The sequence below is a fragment of the Rhinolophus hipposideros genome (genome assembly GCF_964194185.1).
Source record: "Rhinolophus hipposideros genome assembly, chromosome: 2".
Classification (NCBI taxonomy): domain Eukaryota; kingdom Metazoa; phylum Chordata; class Mammalia; order Chiroptera; family Rhinolophidae; genus Rhinolophus; species Rhinolophus hipposideros.
The window spans coordinates 103,381,204-103,400,645 of NC_138048.1; the positions used below are offsets into that span (position 1 = coordinate 103,381,204).

Genomic DNA, 19,442 nt, shown 5'->3' on the forward strand with positions numbered 1-19,442 from the left:
CGTACAGCAAATGTAAACTTTGCTAAAAGATTGAATCTACAAGGAAGAAGGGATTGAACTAACGAGAGAATGAAGTACCCCCATTGCTTCTCCGGTGCGTGGGTCCAGCGGGGAATTGGTGGCCCGGCAGGAACTAGTCCTGATGGAACGACAGCCCCGGCTGGACCAACCGAAGGTGCCGGGGCGGGAAGGCGGGGCGTCCCGAAGCCCCGCCCATCGGAGGCGCGGCCTGTGGCGCGCGGGAAGCCGCGCGCGCCAAGGCGCCGCTGACTCGGACGCGTCCCTGCAGGTATGTTTTCTGCGGGTCGGGCTCCCGCGTCCCCTTGGGTCTCCGGGCCGGGCGGGGCGGCAGCGAGAGACTCTGGCCGAGGGCAGGCTGCAGGGGCCCGGGACAGCTGCAGAGCGGCGCGCGTTTGGGCGGCCAGTTCCCGCCAAGGCCCCTGCCCCGCGTGGTCTCCCAGCTGAACCCGCTCTTGGCTCCCCCCGCAGACCGCCCTGTCCCGCGAGGCCTGGGAAGGGGCGTCCTCTGCCCTGGGAGGCCCCGACTGTGGGAAGTGGGGTTCCCCCCGCGGCCCCGGCTCCCTCCCTCTGCGGACCCTTTACCCGGCAGCCCCCACCTCCCCAGAACGGCTCCCTCCCACGGGTGTCCGGGCGCCTGGGAAGTGTGGGTTTCCAGCGGCCCGGTCTCCTCCGGGCAGCACCCTGCTATGCGGCCCCCCCCCCGGAGGAGCCGGCCCTGGTTCTCCGGGCGCGCTCGCCAGTCCCCACCACGGGGAGGGGGGGCGGTTGCGCAGGCAGCCCCGGCCCCTTTACCTTCTCTGCCCGAGTGTTCCATTTTGCTTCTCGGTGGCGGCAGAACAAACCACGCGCGGGGCTCAGGTAGAACTCGCAAGGTATTACGTCACAGGTCAACAGTAACATCCTTTCGCAGTACAGCGTGCAGCGTTAATGTTTTAGCAGGATTCCTGGTTCCTGATAAGTGTCGAATACACCTCTCCTGCTATATTTATTTCCAACGATTTTTAGCTTTCCTGCCTGGAAAAAGAATCGTGCGCGAGGCATACTGTTGCCCCTTCAAGCCTCAGGAGGATGAAAGTCATCACTTGTGAAATTGCCTGGCACAACAAGGAGCCCGTGTACAGCCTGGACTTCCAGCATGGCGCGGCCGGGAGGATCCACAAACTGGCGTCCGCAGGGGTGGACACCACTGTTAGGGTAAATCTGGCAGATACAAAGGCCCAGAGAAGCACCAGTGAAGCAGCATTCTCCAATCTCTTATGTAAAACTGATGTTACCAACTCCAACTACTTCCTCATCTAGTCCAGGGGGATAGGTTCTCGGGGCCTTGATTGACCAATGAAAGTAAAGAAAGCAGCTTTCTTCCTCGGGTAATAGTTCTTAGATTGACGTAACTGGACGCCCATTAATTTAAAATCCTGAGCCCGCTTCCTATTGGGGAAGACTCTGCACTAGAAAGAGGTAGGAGGGAGCACTACAGGCAATGGGTTTATGTTTCAGAAAGAAGTGTCTGCATTTTATGTTGCGAAAGAAAAACTAAGTTTCCGCCCTGAAAATAAGCGTACTACTGTTTTCGTGGGCACTGTATGGTAGGTGCTTACTCTCTGTTTCTCTGAATGACTGTTTTGGTACCAACAGATCTGGAAGGTAGAAAAAGGACCAGATGGAAAGGCCATTGTTGAATTTTTGTCCAATCTTGCTCGCCATACCAAAGTTGTCAATGTCGTGCGTTTTTCTCCAAGTGGGGAAATTTTAGCATCTGGAGGAGATGGTGAGTATTGCACTTCAAAACTCTTTAGAAAACACATCCCCAGGTGTCACAGGTTAAATAGTGAGATTTGAGCTTAGATGGACTTTTTTATTTGAGAGGTGGCTTGACCTTCTCAATCTATCATTGAAATAGGTTAGTGAAATAATGTTCTGGGGAGCAAGGGTGGGTGGAGGACAACAAGCTTAAGCTGAGAAGACCTATTTGAAAATGGCCCCTTTCCCACTGGGCTGGTTTGCAGGCAAGTAGGAAGGTGTTTACCATTCTGTCAGAGTCCCAGGGCAACTGTTCTGTCTGGGCTTGATTGTTAGTTTAGTGTATGTAAATAGTATATGGTCAGTCTCTTCCACGTTCCCGTACAATTAATTAGCTTAGTGGCCTTGTGAATTGTTTGGGGGAAGTAGATTAATTCATACTTTCTGCTTTTACTTAAATGGCATAAAACTTGTCAAGAAAACTCAGAGTCTGGAGGCTTTGGCTAGAAATAATGATAGAGATTTATTCAAGGGTCTTAGAGTTTGCACGTTGGCAACAAAGCTAGGCAAAATGCCAGGAGTGTTCCAAAATGGAAAGAGAAGTCAAACGTACATTCTTTTTTTTTTTTAAATGGGTAGAACTAAATTTTTTAAAAAAATTTTATTGGGTAACAGTGTGTTTCTCCAGGGCCCATCAGCTCCAAGTCAAGTCGTTGTCCTTCAGTCTAGTTGTGGAGGGCACAGCGCTGCTCCGAGTCCCGGCGCCATTTTCAATCTTTAGTTGCAGGGGGCGCAGCCCACCATCCCATGCAGGAATCAAACCGGCAACCTTGTTGAGAGCTTGAGCTCTAACCAACTGAGCCATCCAGTAGCCTCTCCAGAAGCTCAGCGGCAGCTCGTTGTCTTCAATGCAGCTGTGGAGGGTGCAGCTCACTGGCCCATGTGAGAATCGAACCGGCAACCCTGTTGTTCAGAGCTCGTGCTCTAACCAACTGAACCACCTGCCGCCCCAAAAGTACATTCTTGAGAATTCTCAGTCCTGCCTTCTCAGGCCTAGGATTGGTCCAGGACGGTTGTCACTCAGGTATCTGGCAGTCTGGCTGATGGATGTCAGGTGGGCTAGAGGATGGGCACCATGAGGTTTGGTCATGTCTGGCAGTCTGGATAATGGATGTCTGGTGGCCTGGATATATGAGTCCTTTAGTGGGCAATCAGAAGGTTATCTGGAGGTCTGATGTATATTCAGATGAATATCCAGGCATTGACAGGACTGGAAAGTTCAAAAAGTTTGAGTTTCTAGGCTAGTTATAACAATAATAGTCCTTCCTCATGCCTCAACCTTCATAACGTTAATAATTTTAACACCTTGGTTAAAGGGACTCCATTTTATATATATTCTCTATCTTCACTCTTCAGACTATACAGAAAAAGTCATCTTTTTACCCTGCTTTAACAATAGAACATTCTAGAAATCAGTACAAAATAAAACAAAAATCTGATTTTGTTTACAGGAGGAAAAGAAACCTGGTTATTAGATTCAGTGCCGTGATGTCCTGAGAGGGGAGAGGTGGTGAGTGGGGAGCACCACCTGGGGAGGCCAGCGGGCTGGCTCTGGCGAGGTTGCACAGGCCGGCACTTGTTCTACAAGGTCCTTTGGCTCAGAAACCTGCTGTTGTTAGTCAGCATGTGGAGAGCATCCATCTGTAGGGCCAGTCTTCTCTCAGCCAAACTCCCAGGCTTCCAGTTAATTTAGAATGAGACCGCAGGTGTCCACATAGCCAACCATCTCATTCACTCTCCTCCTGCAGGCGTTCCTCAAAGGGAAGCCAGGGCACGGTCAGGTTTTGTGGTCAGTGTGGTGTCAGAACAGAACGTGAGAGTCAGAGGACTCAGACAATTGATGACATCGGGCTAAGGTATCTGATGTGTCCGTGATCTTAATAGCTGACACATCTATGGGCTCTCCATGTGCCAGGCATTGTGTTGTAAGTGCTTTATGCATATGTACTCATGTAAGTAATCCTCAAACAGCCTTCTGAGGTAGGTATACTATTATTCCCATTTTACAGGTGAGGAAACTGAGGCATCAAGTGACTTGCTAAAAGTTACACAGCTAGGAACGATCTGCCAACTCTTGTGTTGGTGGCTCTTTGCTGTTGTTTTTTTTTTTTCCTATTCAGTCATTTATAGGTTATGTCTTTAGATTTGTTAATGTAGTCAGTCGCTTTGCAGTGGTGTTTTGCTGGCCTTGGGACCCTTCTGTTTCAGGTGACTTTGTATAGCTCTGATCTGATATAAGTTTGATTTTGGAATTTTAGTTCAGAAGGCAAACCTGTTTTTCTTGTCTGCATTCTGAGAAGTCAATCCTTGTGGCCATAGTGTCTATTGAACAACATAAATATTGCTTAATGCTCTAAAAATCCGGACGTGAAGGGGTGTGCTATAATAAAGCATGGCTTCTTTGGGCACAAAGCCCCAAAAAACAGTTTCCAGGCTCTCGGCCTCACATAGAAAGGTGCTGGCTCGGGTAGTAAATGGCCGTCAACTGTGATCAGATGGCCAGCAGCTGTGGCTAGTTGGCCGTCAGCTGTAACCCATAAGCCATTGGCCACTAATATAACTGCCGTGGCTACGGTAGCAGAAAGGAATGGGGGCTAGCAAGAAACGGGGGCTAGCAAGAGCGGACTGCAGAGAGGCAGATGCCGCCAGCGAGAATATATTGGTTTGACGCCCCTATCTATGGCGCCGTGGGTGTTCCTTTTTGGCCTTACCGTGTCCTGCGTTCTTGGGCGGGGAGTGGGAGCTGAGACCCTGCACGACAGCTTCTTTTTCTTTAATTGTCGTTTTATAGCTCCCCACTTTTATCCACTCCTGCCTTTCCCTTCACTGAACACTTCTGCAGGCTACAGGGGACCAGGGAACAAAGCTGGGGCCTGGCACCCCCACCCCGCTTCCATTCCCGCCCCAGAGAAGTCACAGCTACACATTATCAGCTACTTAGTGCCTGTCCTTGGCAGCTGGGCATCACGAGGAGGCCCAGCTCCTCCCTGCCAGCTGGTCTATTTGCCAGTGGCTTAGCTGTGCAGGCGATGATATTCCTTCAGAAGCACCGCTCATCTTGAATTGACTCACTCCGCAGATGCTGTCATTCTGTTGTGGAAGGTGAATGATAACAAGGAGCCAGAGCAGATTGCTTTTCAGGATGAGGATGAGGCTCAGCTGAACAAGGAGAACTGGACGGTGGTGAAAACCCTGAGGTAACCTGGGGAGGGGCCGTGGGCGTGGGTCAGTGCATTTGCCTGAGACGCTCTTTGACTTCCAGATCTCGCCTGAAACTTTGACTTATGCAAGAAAGAAATAAGAGAAGAGCTTTAAAACAGAAAAGCATGATTAAAATGGATTTTCTTAGTTTCGGCTGTAAAATTTCCCTTAGTAAAATTGCGTCTGTTTTAAAGCTACAACTGTCCCTGAAGGTAGTAGAGTGTAGCTATGGCTGATACAGTTCCCAGTGGAAATTTCTAATGTCCCATTCTCATGTGTGGTCCCTGAGTTTGCCTTTACATTGTTGATAGTTTTTCTCTCCTTTCTCCCCTCTTTTTCCTCTTCGGATTCTAGGGGCCACCTAGAAGATGTGTATGATATTTGCTGGGCATCTGATGGGAATTTCATGGCTTCTGCCTCCGTGGATAACACCGCCATCATATGGGATGTCAGTAAAGGTAGCTATATGTTGTTGTTATTATCAGGGGACGGAATATTTTAAGTGTCTAAAAAGACTGCCCCCGTTGTCTCTAAAGGAGTAAGAAGAGTGTCTTTAGTGAGCTGAAATAGGTGTTTGGCACGACAGGTTAGGGATTCTCCCCCATGCCACGATCCAGCTCAGTCTCAGGGTCCCAGGCAGAGTGTCTAAGGCTTAGCATTGGTGTCGTGAGTTACGGGTGCCAGAGCAAGGTGGGGCCCACAGGCCTGGGGATACATTTATGATGGGGGCAGGGCTGATCCCTGCCTTCATGGAGCTTAGGATCTTGGGAAGATCAGCAAGTCACAATAATGGGGGCACTGAAATCTGCGTGTCAGGGTAGGTAGGATCAGCTTTTCATTTTAGACGATCAAAGAAAGCCCAGCACACCTTGCTGCTTTTGAGAACCTGCTCTCTAGCTGGGCAGACGTACACACTGAGAAATTACAGTGTAAAAAGAGTGTGCAATGCCAAAGGCCAGCGGTGTTGATGCCAGCCCTGCAGGCCTTTACTCACTCAGCTCTGTGTTTTCTCCCAGCCTCTTCCTCTGCTTTCCTCCGTGGTACAGGCTTCTAATTCTCCCACAAGCCAGGTGCCCTGGTAGGGTCCCTGCTGCCACCAGCGTCTGTCTCGTTTTCATCCTCTCCGTAAAAGTCTGTCCTTTGAGTACCATGCTGTCCAGCTAACCCATCCTCCTTCTTGCCTCATCTCTGTCACGCTCTTAGTCCCTGACATTCTGCAAAATGGAGGACCAGTGTCACTGTCTTCTTGTCCCTAAAGCTGGCCATTGTCCTGGATAATTTCCATGTCTGTGTGGCCAGTCCATCCGGTGCCCCCCTGAAGCCAGTTGTAATGCTGGAACTTTGCCAGCGTGCTGGGCACTATTGCAGGTGCTGGAAAAATATACGAAGTGGCTACATTCTGTTAGACAAATACCGGGACGGGTATGATGTCAGGCAGGGGTGGCTGCTATGATGGGGTGGGACAGGGGCAGGGTGACGAGGGAAGGCTCTCTGAGCACGTGGTCTTTGAACAGTGACCTGAATGAAGTCGGGGAGCAAGCCATGTGTGTCACTTTGGGGAAGAGCGTTCCAGCCTGTGGGAACAGCGAGGGCAGAGGCCCTGCGTGGAGGACATGGCTAGTGTACTGGAGCGGGGGGAAGGGAGAAGCGGAGGATGGGGGTGGGCGGGCCGGGCCACAGGGGGTTGTAGACCATGGAAAGGGTTTCACATTGTGTCCCACGTGTAACACGTGCTGCTGAAGGGTTTTGAGCAAGAGGGTAGCTGGATTATATTTCTGTTTTAAAAAAGATGTCTGTGGGTAGCACATGGTAAATTGATCCTAGGAGAACACAAGCGATAGCGAGGGAACCTGTTAGTGGTTTAGCATCTTAGGAGTAATTCAGGGGAGAGCTGGTAATGGCTTGGGCTAGGGTGCTGGTGATGGAACGGGTGAGAAAGGAAAGGGTTTGGTTGGGATATAATTTGAAGAAAGAGCTGACAGGATTTGATGCATTGGCTGTAACTCCCAGGTTTTTGACAGCCAGGTGGATATTGGTGCCATTTCCTGAGATGGGAACTGGGAGTGGAAATCAGGTCACGTCCTAGACCTCTGCCTTTTTTTTTTTTTTTTTTTTTTTTTTGTACAGGGTTGGTTTTCTTTTATTATGTGTAACATAGGCAAAATTATTTCAAGTCAATAAATTTTTATTTATGGAATTCCACATGTTGTGATTCCTTGTATTAACGATCACCTTAGTTCCTCCAAAGTTTGAGTCAAAAACTTCAAGAGCGCTTTTCAAAAGAACACGGGCTTGACCCACAGTCGTCATGTCACGGCAGTCCCCAGTTCTGGGCTTCTTAGAAGACCTCTGTCATTTTAACTGCTCTGTCAATGACATCTTAAGCCAAGTGTCCCCCTCTCCCATCAGAACCATCTTCGTTAGTTTGCTCACACCTTCACTTTCTGCTCTTTTTCTTCCTAGCGCCTTTGGGTCCCCCGAGCCCTCTGTTTCCTGGTCTGTGAGCCCCTTCTGGCCTCTGCTATTTTCTCTATACAGCTTGCTCCCCAAAATGATCATTTATAAACACCGTCCATCCCCTCGGGCCCTTTTCATCCATCTTACCCACCAAGACAACCCCCAACCCAGGATTGCTGTTCAGTGCCCTTTAGTTTCCTGGTTGTGCTGGGCACTGCTGGTTAAAAACCTGCCACCCGGCAGGCTGGGCCACTGCAGACTCACCCAGGTGGGGTCTCAGGGTCCCCCACCCCTTTTCACTTGGGAGGTCAGATCCCCCTCCTCTTCTCCCTGGTAGCTCCCCAAACCACTACAGGTTACTGTTAGCCCTTTTCACCCCCAGCCACCTTCGTCTCAGCAGACTCCCTGAAAAGCGTTTCAAGAAGGAAAGGGCAGGCAAGTTTGCCCACAACCTAGCAGTACCATGTAGCAGTTTTAGCAGGCGTGGGAGTGGAAGCCAGTACAGAGGGCTGAGTGAATGGGAGGGGAGAAAGGTGGGAGAGAGTGAGGGCTGAGCACTCTTCAGAGAAGAGGTTCTTTTTTTTCCTTTCTAGAATGGTTAAAGCTTCATAACTCCCTCCTCTTTTTATTCAGGTCATGTTTCTGTGCTCCTGGTTTTTCCTTCTGTTTCCCCAAGTCCCTTGTCCACCCACCTCTATTAGCGCCGTTCTGGTTCCGGCCCGCATCTCTCACCCGGCTACTCCCACCTCCTAACTAGTAACACTTCCTGTGCTCTTTCCAAACACCTAGGTTTCATCCTTATAATCAGATCACTTCCTCTCTGCGTCCCTCTTAGCCACACCTTGAACACCCAGCGCCTTTTCCTTGTCCGCAGGCTTCCTGCCGCACACCTCCGTTCCTCCTCGTCTCATTGCCATGTTGGCTCTCACCTTACCCACTAGCAGTTCTCAGTGACTTCATTGCGCCACGTGCCTCAGCTGGCTTTCCCCTCGTGGGCTGGCTTAGAATACGTCCTTTCCCCCTTCACTGGCCTTCATCCTGCCTGACCTGGAGAACTGGGCCCCCCTCATCCCCTTGACCCTCACCTGCTGCTTTATTGGCCTCCCTTCTATTGTAAGTACACTGGATCAGGCTGCAGTGTGCTTGCCCGTCGGTGGGCCTGTCTCTACCATTAAGATGTGAGTGCCTTGGCAGTGAGGGTGTGTGAAGTCATCTTTGTGTCCCCAGCGCCTGACACAGAGTTTGGTGCAGAATTTCAGTTACTGCCAGCCAAACGACGGAATGCTACAAAGGCAGTAATGCTTAAATTGTACTTCATTCGTGCTTGGGTAGGTTTTGGTAATGCTGTTGTGTGCTTTTTCCTCTAGGACAAAAGATCTCAATTTTTAATGAACATAAAAGTTACGTACAAGGAGTGGCCTGGGATCCTTTGGGTCTGTATGTTGCTACCTTGAGCTGTGACAGGTGCGTTAGTATTGGGCACGTTGTCTTTATGTCTATTTACTTGAAATTTTCTGCAAAAGTATTTTATCACAACTTAACCACCATAAACCATGTCTTGCTTTGATTCTCTTGTTCTTGGTTTGATATAAAACGTTTTGTTTTACTGTTATTCTTACAACATAAGAAAAATAAGAAACTCAACAGGGTAAGTGCCTTACATAAAGTTAGTACTTAGTAAATCTTTACTGAATGGGTGAATGAATGCAGAAAGAGCTTTGAATTGAATTTAAATTTCATGGGCAATTTTTAAAGAAAAGTCTTGTGTAAATATGACGTAAGCAATCGAGGTACCTAGTGGTAGGGTTGGACTATTTATTTAATTTTTTTATTACAGTTTACTAATACAGTGATTTTTTTAAATGCCTCTATTTAAATTAGTATAAAATATTTTGTCCCTTTTGAAAGGACGACTTAACTGATGTGTGTACTGTCTGGTATTGTTCCATTAAATTGTGTTCTTGGAACAAAGAATTAAAAAAATATATCAGAGGTGCCTGGTGTATAACTCATCAGTCAGAATAGACATTTTGAATATTTATCTAACTACTTTTAATTACAGCAAGTTTAATTTCAGATGGCCCTGGAATGAAAGCAAGATGGAAGAGTTAGTGCGCATTTTTCATAAACTCTTCTGTTACATTCCAAATGTGATTTCTGAAATATGTTTTTTATTCAGGCCATCAGGAGTGAAAGCGTCTGATTAGCTAGTGGGACTGATATGAGTTATCAGTAGCCAAAGTTACCTGTTGGTGTTTTCCTTACTCTTGCAAGTCCCTAAGGACGAGACTGTTCAACACAAAATAAAAAATAAACTTCACCACAGTCACACAAATTGCCTGTGGGCCAAATGTCCATGACCTGAAAAATAAGGCCAGGCCCGAAGTACTTATTACTTTAAAAGTGGAAACATTCAGTAAAAAAATGAAATGATGAGCTATTTCTCCACTTCTTTAGTGGTACCTTTTTCATTGTTAATACTTGTTCTGTCATCATTACTCAGTTAAGTGGGAAAGTCATTGGAAAATGGTTTCACGGGCCAAAAATCGTTTAAGCGATCTTCAGTTTTGTTAGTAGATTGTGTTTATGGGGAGCATAATTCATTTAGTAGAATAGATAAATCTGACTTTTCTTATTTATTTAGGATCCTGAGGGTATACAGTATCCAGAAGAAACGTGTGGCTTTTAATGTTTCAAAGATGTTGTCTGGAGTAGGGGCTGAAGGAGAGGTATGAAACATTTTGGCATCCTGTTGCAGTGGTACTTTACCTGAGACTTTGGAAGCTGTGGGCTCCTCTGTGTCTTGCAGCTAAATCACCGTCTCAAGGACCTGACATCTGAACCACAGTGAGATTTCCCTTCTGACAGTCAGGGCTCAGTTAGCATGGTAGCCTGGTCTTTCTGGAAAAGGGGACATCTGGGGGACCGGGGAGAGCTGATGATGGAGGATAGTGGTTTCCAACTCTGGCTGCACTGTGGAGTGACGTGGGAAGCATTAAAAAATGTGGGGCCCAGGCCCCACCCCTGAGGTATGATTTGTGTGGCATGAGGTAGGCAGGGCCTCCGGGATTCCAAGGTGTAGTGAGGGTTGAGCGCTGCCGAGCTAGGAGGATCCCAGCACTAGGCACAGAAAGGCAGGTGTGTGGGTCATCCAGCAGCAGGCAGTACACCGTTCTGGCAGGTAGATGGAGGACTCCCGTAGCAGACAGCAGGGAGCCAGCCGATGGGCTGGTGTTCAGGCATAGGAAGGGAAGGATTTTGATCTTAGCAAGAACTGGCGAATTAAAATAGGATCCTGGTCCTGGAGGAATCAAAACTACTGAGACAGGCAGTTAGGCAAAAGGAGGAATTCGGTTACTAGAAGGAAAAGGGATGTGCCAATCCAGCCCGAGGCGGCAGGTGATGGCCGTGTGGGGGTGAGCAGCCGACCCTGTGATGTCATACACTTTGTAACGTGAGCAGTAATGCTTCCTTGGATTCTTGAGAATTCAAGTCTTCATGTTCATAAAGTGTTGGTAAATGGTCGCAGAAGCTTTCACACGGATGGTCCAGACATGTTGTTTGAAAAGATTATATGGTTAACAGTTTAGTAATCAACACTGTATTTTTAAAGTATTCCTTCGGTTGGAAATTCTAAATGGATATACACAGATCACAAGCTTAGGACTCCTGGTCGTCTTCCTGCTTTCTCCCAGTCTCATCCCCCCACAAATCATTGTTGGCAGTGTGGTGGGAGTTCTTCCAGAGGTTTTTAAGAACTGATCGTAGAACCATGCAAACACATATATAGACACGTACACATACACACACAGCTTTCCTTAACGAAAAGGTGATCAGTTCATGAGTGATTACTCTTGCAGGCCTGCATGATTATTTGATCATGTCTTTTAGTTTCATTATTATGTCAGTAATAAGTGGTAACACATAAAGAAAAATATCTAAGAATTGGTAAGCCTTGATTGTGAATGGAAAGATTTGGAATAATGTTTGAACTTTATGCCACAGGCCAGAAGTTACCGGATGTTTCATGACGACAGCATGAAGTCATTCTTTCGCAGACTCAGCTTCACTCCTGACGGATCTTTGCTCCTCACACCAGGTGAGTTTCACAAAGCCAGGACCTTGTCAGGACTCTGGTCGGAGGGTTGTAACCTCTGTCTTACCTCCAGAGTGAGTGCCAGCATCAGATATGATGTGTGGATATAGGAGAAAGGCAAAAATAAGAATAAAAATAAAATGTAAGAGGAGGAGAACTGACGATGGAGAGGAAAAGAAAAAAAAATGCATCAATGCTATCCAAGTTAATTTTTGTGAGCAGTTGGCTAAGAAAAGCAAAATAAAGAAAAGTCTAAATAATACGCCATTTTGTAAAATAAACTAAAAAAACCCCACCGTATGCCTATATATGCCGTTCAGGTATAACTGGTTGTAATGATTCTGTGAGCAGGGAGGACATATACAAATGACATACTGGTATGTCAGCGGGGACACCTGGGGGTGGAAGGGTGGGGTGAGATGGGGACAGAGTAGGACTACTGATACTGTCTGTTGCCCTTCCCAGTAGATACAAAATGGTCACGTGTAAGATTATATATGTGCATATGTAGCAAGAAATTTCAACATAGGACGGGGAGATGTTCCCGAGAGCAACTGTGTTTGACGGTCCTCTGGCAGAGTCTGACCTGGTTTTAAGTATATCAGTGGAGATGAGCTCTCAGGCGTGGGCTGCTCCCCAGAGCAAAGTCAGCTTCTGCAGGGACTGGAGATTTCAGCAGAGGGCTAGGTCTCCTGGCGACCTCCTGGCTCCATCAGGCAGATGGGAAAAGGCCCGAGTCTTGGCCTTTGGCTGACAACTGAGGTCAGAATCCAAGGGAGAGATCTGGGGATGTAGTCCCAGCGCTTCAGCTGGATTCTCAGGCCAAGGTCTTCTATAGCAGGGGCTCCCACTTGAAGTTCTTCTTGCCCAGATCTGGAAGTGGTTCCGGGGGCAACCGAGCCCCTCAGGTGAGATGACACTCAGGTGAGAGGACAGGTGGGCAGAACCAGAGTAAGGGCTGAGCACAGACTGTGCTTGTATTTGTCCTTAGTCACAAAAACATTGTCCAGGGGATACACATCTTTTGGGGAAATTATTTTACAAGCCAGATTGGATGCTCTTGAGTTTTTGCTGGTGAACAGTTTAATAAAACATTGCCTTTCCTTTCTCTCCCTCCCTTTCCCTGCTTCCCCAGCCGGATGCGTGGAATCTGGTGAAAACGTAACGAACACAACTTATATTTTCTCCAGGAAAAATCTTAAAAGGTATGGAATTGAAGAACTATTTGAAACGTTTACCCTTTTTTCTTTTGTTAAGTAACGGTGCCTTTTTCTAAAATTATGATTTATGTTCAGGCCTATTGCTCACCTTCCGTACCCTGGAAAAGCGACACTTGCTGTCCGCTGCTGTCCCGTCTACTTTGAGTTGAGGCCGGTGATGGAAACAGGTACGTGGTCACGTCCACAGAGGTTATGTTATGTTTTCTGAGGCAGGTTACCAGGGTAGGGTGGTGATTTGGACTTTATCTTGTGGGGAAAGATGAGTATGTGGGTTTAGTCCAGTTTAGTTACTCTTAAGAGCTGGAGCAAAGACTTGCTTCCAAAATATGTCAGTTTGCATGGTCCGGAACTCACTTTCTTTGTTTAAAGCAACTTTAACGGAGTAAAACAGGTTGAACGTCATTCATTATTGATTTTTTTATGCAGTAAAATTATGTATGAGTTGGATTATTCTTTGTTTTTTAACTTTTCTCCAAATTTGGGGGATTTCGGCCATTATTTCTTCAAGTGTTTCTTTGTCATCCCCTCCCTCTCCTCTTCTTCAGTGACTCCAACTACACATGTGTTAGGCCGGTTGAAGTTATCCCACGGCTTACTGATGCCCTGATTACTTGTGTTTTTTCCTCACAGTGTTTTATTTTGGGTAGTCCTATAGCTTGTGTTGTGAGTTCACTATCTGTAATCTGCCCTTGGTGCCATCCAGTGTATTTTCCACCTGTGACACTGTAGTTTTCATCTCAAGAAGTTCTATTTGGGTCTTACATATTCCATGTCTCTACTCAACATGCTCCATGTTTCCTCTTGTTTCTTGAACACGTGGAATACAGTTTTTATCATAATTCATGTCTTCACGTACAAAAGATTGGTTTTGATTATTTTTTTTCTCATTGTGGGTCTTATTTTGCTGCTGCTCTGAGTGCCCTGCAATTTTTTATTAGGTGCCAGACATTGTGAATTTTACCTTAGTGGTTTGCTGCGTATACTTTTTATTTTTACAAATATTTTTGAGCTTTATTCTGGGACGCAGTTAAGTTACCAGGAAATGTTCTGTTTCCTACGGGTCCTGCTGTTTGTTAAGCTTTGTTAGGCGGATCCCAGGGTTGAGGGTGAATTTCCCCACTCCTGAGGCTCAGCCCTCAGTATAACCGATGCCTGTGAAATTGGAGCTTTCCCACTCTGGTCGGTGTGAGCTTTGGGGGTTGCCTTCTTTCCCGACGTTCTGGTTCAGACCCGGGTCTTTCCTCGCGCATGCTCTGAGTGGTCAGTGCTCAGCGGAAGATGAGAGGGCCCCTGCAGGTCTGTGAAGCTCTCCCTCCCATCTCTGCTCCTCCATCCTGTGAGCCCTGGTGACCTTGGCCAACCAGGACTCCCAGCTCTGTCTTGTCAGCACAGGGGGTCTGCTGGGTGCCGCCTGGGCTCCCCCACTTCTGCTGGGCCCGGAAACTCCAGGCAGTGAGCTGAGGCTATGAGCACTTAAGCTCACTTGCTTTCTATCTCCCAGGGATCGCTTGTCCTTCATTGACTGATATCAGATCAGTGTTTTAAAAAATCGGAGGACAAATTGGGCCCGAGTTACTTCGTGGCTGGAAGCAGACATTGTTTTTAACTTTCTAATCCTTTGTGTGAATGAATATAATTAACTCGAAAGAGTATCAAAACATCTCTTTATAAAACGTTTCTATGTGACCCTTATTTTTCCTTATAAGAAAGTGACCCCTCAGACTGACTTGCCTTGTAGACACCCCCTTTTCTCTTGTTTTTGGACATCGGGTGCCCATGATTCTTGGGTTATTACACAGCGTCCTCATTGGTTCATCCATGGTTCTCCTTTATTCATACATTTATATGTAAAATAATATAAAGAACTGAATTCTTTTATGAAGCAGACAGCAAACTAGTCTTTCATAAAATTGTGTCACGTTTGTCCTCTGGGAGAGGGCTTTGGGAGGGGGAATTTGTTGTTTCCTTGGAGAACGTGGCTTTTGCTTGTGTTCCTGTCTCCATTGCCCGCCCCTGCAGACGGACCGTCTGGAGAGCTCGTGCGCCTGCCCTACCGCCTGGTGTTTGCCGTGGCTTCTGAGGACTCGGTGCTCTTTTACGACACCCAGCAGCTCTTCCCTTTTGGTTACGTGTCTAACATCCATTACCACACCCTGAGTGACATTTCCTGGTGAGTGGCAGGTGGTGAGGGAAGGCGGATGGAGGAGATACAGTGCACGTTACCTCGGAGCAGACCCTTGGGTCTGAGAGTGTTTCATTACTACAGAGGACTTTTTGGCCCTTATTTACATTTTGTTTTTAAAAGAATCAACATTAAAAAGAAAGCCATTTTTAATTTGCTACAATACCGCTTCCTGTTGTAACATCAGTGGGTATTAGTGTCATTCAGATTGCCCCGTGGGTTAATGTAATTCTCATAAACGCAGGGGAGGCCTGGTCGTTTGGGGACTTAGCAGGCTGCCCGGGGGAGCCCATCCCTGGGAGCCCCTGCTGCCCAGAACCGTGCCTGTTCTGAGGTGTGGCTCCGCTTTCCACGTGAGATCCTCAGCACCCGGTTCCCTGGTCCAGCCTCCCCTGCCCCCTCAAGCCCAGCTCGAGCTTCGGACAAGAACTGGCCGTGTAGCATTCATTTCTTACTTTTTACAAGTCTTTTTCCTTCTTTCAATTTTCTTTTTTTATCTTGGAATAAAAAGATCATCTCACCTTTATTTAGGTGCATTTGATGACGGTGCCAAAAAATTATAGCGCCTCAGAAAATCATGACAGGGTTGGGGAAGGAGAGGGTGTGAGGAAGGAGACCACACAGACCCTTTCGTAGTCATGTTTTTTCCCTGACTTGCCTTCAAACAAAGCTTGTGATTTTGCTTGAACTTCCTTTTTTAACTAGTAATGAGAGTGTGAAGAGTGGCCCATAGACTTTGGTGAAGTTTCTAACTTTCTCTCCTGTTTTGGGAACAAAGGTCCAGCGATGGGGCCTTCCTGGCCATTTCTTCCACGGATGGCTATTGTTCATTCGTGACATTTGAGAAGGATGAACTTGGAATACCTTTGAAAGAGAAGCCAGATTTGAGTGAGAGAACTCCTGACACAGCAAAAAAAACTAAAAGTCAGCCACACCAAGGGAGTCTGCCAGGACCCAAACTGGCAGAGGGAACGCCCAGCAGTCCCTGTACAATCCCCACTCAGGCGAAACCATCTCCAGCCCCCACAGCGGCCAAAGACACGGCCTCGACGGGTGCTGCTGCCAGAAGCTCGGCACCTGGCCCTTCAGAAGAGAAGACCCTGCAGCCCGGCAGTCAACCCCTGAAAGCCCACCCATCCCGGAGGGTCACGCTGAACACACTGCAGTCCTGGAGCAAGACGACACCCCGGTAAGAATCTCTGATGGAAGAAGAAATTGGCTTTGCAATTGAAAAACAAAATACCGACTGAAAGGCTCCACCCTTTAGCAGGTGAAATTCCACACGGCACGTACTTCACTCCTGCCAGAGAGGTTTCCTGGCCTCATATCTGAGAGTGCCACTTCCTTGCTTAGAGACCGCCACGGGGCTCCCCGTTTCCTTCCTATCTGGTGAGGGCCAGACTTGTGTGCACGGTATGTGGACGGATGTGGTTTCCCCACTGTCCAGGACTGTCGGCACTCACCCTGTGCCTTCATGTCCCCCCCGACTGAAAGTCGGGGTCTCAGAGCACACTCTGCCCTTGGAGGCCTCTGCCTTTGCCTTCCTCTGGAAGCCCTGGACATCTCCTCCCCTTGGTGACACTAGAGTCCTGAAAGACCCATTTGGATGTCCCATCAGCCCTTTTCTCTGTCACAACACATGTTCAATTGCAAGGGTTTCATCTATGCTTCTGTTTTTCCTGTTAGAGTCTAATCCCTTTTAGGCAGGAAATGTGTCCCCTTCTTCACCATGTTCTCTTGGGATAAAAAGGTCATCTCACCTTTATTTAGGTAACGGGCACTTTACAGTAGGCAGGAAATCCAAGGAACACCGTGAGGAGGTGTTTGCCTTGTTTAGCAGACTGGCCCCCGGTGAACAGTCCGTCTGGTCTGATGACAAATAGTCCCCAGGTGACACTCAGACGTTTGCTCCCTACTCACATTGGTCTGGCTATGAGGGCAGTTACCTCTTGCCCTGTGTGCTGCCTTCACCAATCTCCTGCCTCCTGACCTTCCAGAAACTGCACTGGGAGGAGTCCAGGGCCGGGGGCCTCCAGCGAGAAGGGGTGGCAGTGACAAAGATGACAGAAGCTTTGTGTCTTAACTGCCGTGTTCACATGACTTCACTGCATATCCATATATAGGTTAGAGGGAGTCTTGGCTCTTTTTGAATCTGATTTCTTTCTGTCAACTAACATTTTTTTCCCTCTATTTGTTTTTCAGTGGGGGAGGGAATAGGAAGGTGTTCTTTGAAATGTTTTTGGTATTAAAGTTTTTCCCCTCTAAATTTCTTGCAAGCTTCTTGCAGGAATTTTTAAAAAATATAACAGTTGTTGAAAATTAAGACTGGATTTTAAAACAGAATTATCTGTGTTTTGGGGCTTTCCATGGTAGATACCATGTCTGATAGGCTTACATATGTATTGTCCAGGAGGGCGTTCAGCATACCACTGATAATTAACAGAGCACAGGCTTTGAAAATTTTAGATGACTGGTTAAGTTGACTGTTGTAAATATGATGGTTTAACTTGGTACATGAACATAACCCTTAGTTACTAAATTAGTGGGCACATCAACATATGCCTTGTATCCTGTGATCAGCTGCAAATTTCAAATGTTTCCTTTTGGGTAGTTGTGAACTTTGGTATCATACACAGCCGACTCCTATGACACTAATTCACCATGTACCCCTTTACTTTATTAATCAAGGAGAATAAGCTTAATACCCCTAAAGACAGATGCTCCGCTGAATTCTGTACCAACCAGTGTGATTTCCACTCCTTCCACAGAAGAAATTCAGTCAGGTAAGTGACCCTGTTACTGGTTTAATATAATTAAAGAGGTTATCTTCTCTTTGGTTCATTTGGCAATTACCACCCTCAAATTTTAAGTCAGTTCTGAGAGAGCAAGGCAGCGTCTTTCCAGACTCATCATATAAGCTCACTGGCTGCCTGTTGATTCTCAGCAGGGAGCCCACCTTCTGGTGAAAGCACTGAGGCTGGTGGTGAGGCCGGTGGTGCAGCTGGGGGTACGGGCAGGAAATGGTGTCAGTCAGGCTCTTCGTCCTTGGCACTGCTGGCATTCTGGGCCGGATCATTCTTTGTTGTGGGGGCTGTCCTGTGATTGTAGGATGTTTAGATGTTGGTACCCACGCCTCCCACTCGTGACATTCTAAAATGTCACCAGACATTACCCACTATCCCTTGGGAGGCAAAATCGCCCCTGGTGTGACCCACTGATATGGATCCTTCCACTTATGCATATAGGACTTTGCCAGGAACTTTTTAGTTCCTTGTCTGGGCACAACATTTATTTTGTAAATGTCAGCTCTTAACTAAAAGCAGTGTTCAGTGACTTCCCAACCTCGTGTTTGTTAACATTTCAGAGACTCCTGGAGACCCTCAGGGCAGTCCTCCGGAGCTAAAGCGACCCAGACTCGGCGTAAACGAAGGGAGTGCCCCAGGTCTGGACCCTTGATGAAACCTGTCTTGTGCTTGAAGGCTGCTGGGTCTGGGGACCCCAGGTGCACAGGGAAGGGGCTGCCGAGGCTAAAGACCCCTGAGACCAGGGGCATCAGACGGAGCCTGATGGACACTAGTAAATTGAGTTCTATAACAATACACGGACCGGTTTTTCTCCAGAAATATGTTTCCTCGGTGGTCAGTATATAATTTACCTCGGAGATATGAACATTGCAATAGACCAAATCCTCTTTTTGATGAGTTTCTGAAACGAGCCTGGTGTGGAAATCAGTCTGTCCTCCCTTGACAGACTTCTGTGAAATGACAGACCCTTCGTGAGTGGACTCCTAAAGCTGGAATTGGAAAGTAATTTGTGAAGGTTTCTTCTGCCAAATTTTAGAATGTTTGAATGGTTTACTAGGTTTAGCTTCTAAATAGTTGATTAGTTTTGGGAATACTGTTAAATTTGCTTTCTGATTTTAAAAGTAATAATGCTCATTCTAGAAAGTTAGGAAACTAGAGTAAAGTAGAAAAAGCGGGTTGGAGGTGGAGATCCCCATCATCTCACCTGCAGATGGAACCCTTGTTACTGTTTTGGCATATTTCGTTTTGCATTTTTATTCTGTATTGTTTTTTTCTTTTTAGGGAGAGTTGAGGTTTTTGTTTAGATACAGTTTGGTTTCTAAGTAGGTTAGCTGTTTAGATTTTTCAAAGCAAAAACATCAACTTCATTCAGCAATTTATGCCTCTGCCTTTGCTTTCTCCGTCCCTCAGAGGATGACGTTCTCAGTTTCTGCTGGGAAGAGACTCTACAGTGCGGTTGTTGCTCCAGAAGACAATGATTCCTGGAGTCTTCTCTTAGGTCAGGAGGCATTGGGTGGGGGGCTCGTGTGGCCACTGGGTGGAATCCCAACTTAGAAGCTGGCACTGCCGCTTCACATTGAGGAGAGGTGTTACAGCTGAATGCCATAGTGCTTCATGTGTATCACTTTGACGCAATGAACACGAAGTCATTATAAAGGAGG

The 19,442-nt window shown here is 47.2% G+C and overlaps 1 protein-coding gene across 1 annotated transcript; it reads left to right on the plus strand.

Moving 5' to 3' along the window:
- The first annotated feature begins 230 nt into the window (after positions 1-230).
- Positions 231-19,154, plus strand: CHAF1B (chromatin assembly factor 1 subunit B). The gene is made up of 14 exons (XM_081069226.1): positions 231-289; positions 1,027-1,215; positions 1,657-1,789; positions 4,901-5,018; positions 5,377-5,480; positions 8,847-8,943; positions 10,124-10,208; positions 11,485-11,578; positions 12,711-12,780; positions 12,871-12,962; positions 14,815-14,965; positions 15,756-16,166; positions 17,666-17,760; positions 18,342-19,154. The coding sequence occupies exons 2-14, from the start codon at positions 1,090-1,092 to the stop codon at positions 18,431-18,433; spliced, it is 1,668 nt and encodes a 555-aa protein (XP_080925352.1). The 5' UTR covers positions 231-289; positions 1,027-1,089; the 3' UTR covers positions 18,434-19,154.
- The last annotated feature ends 288 nt before the right edge of the window (positions 19,155-19,442 follow it).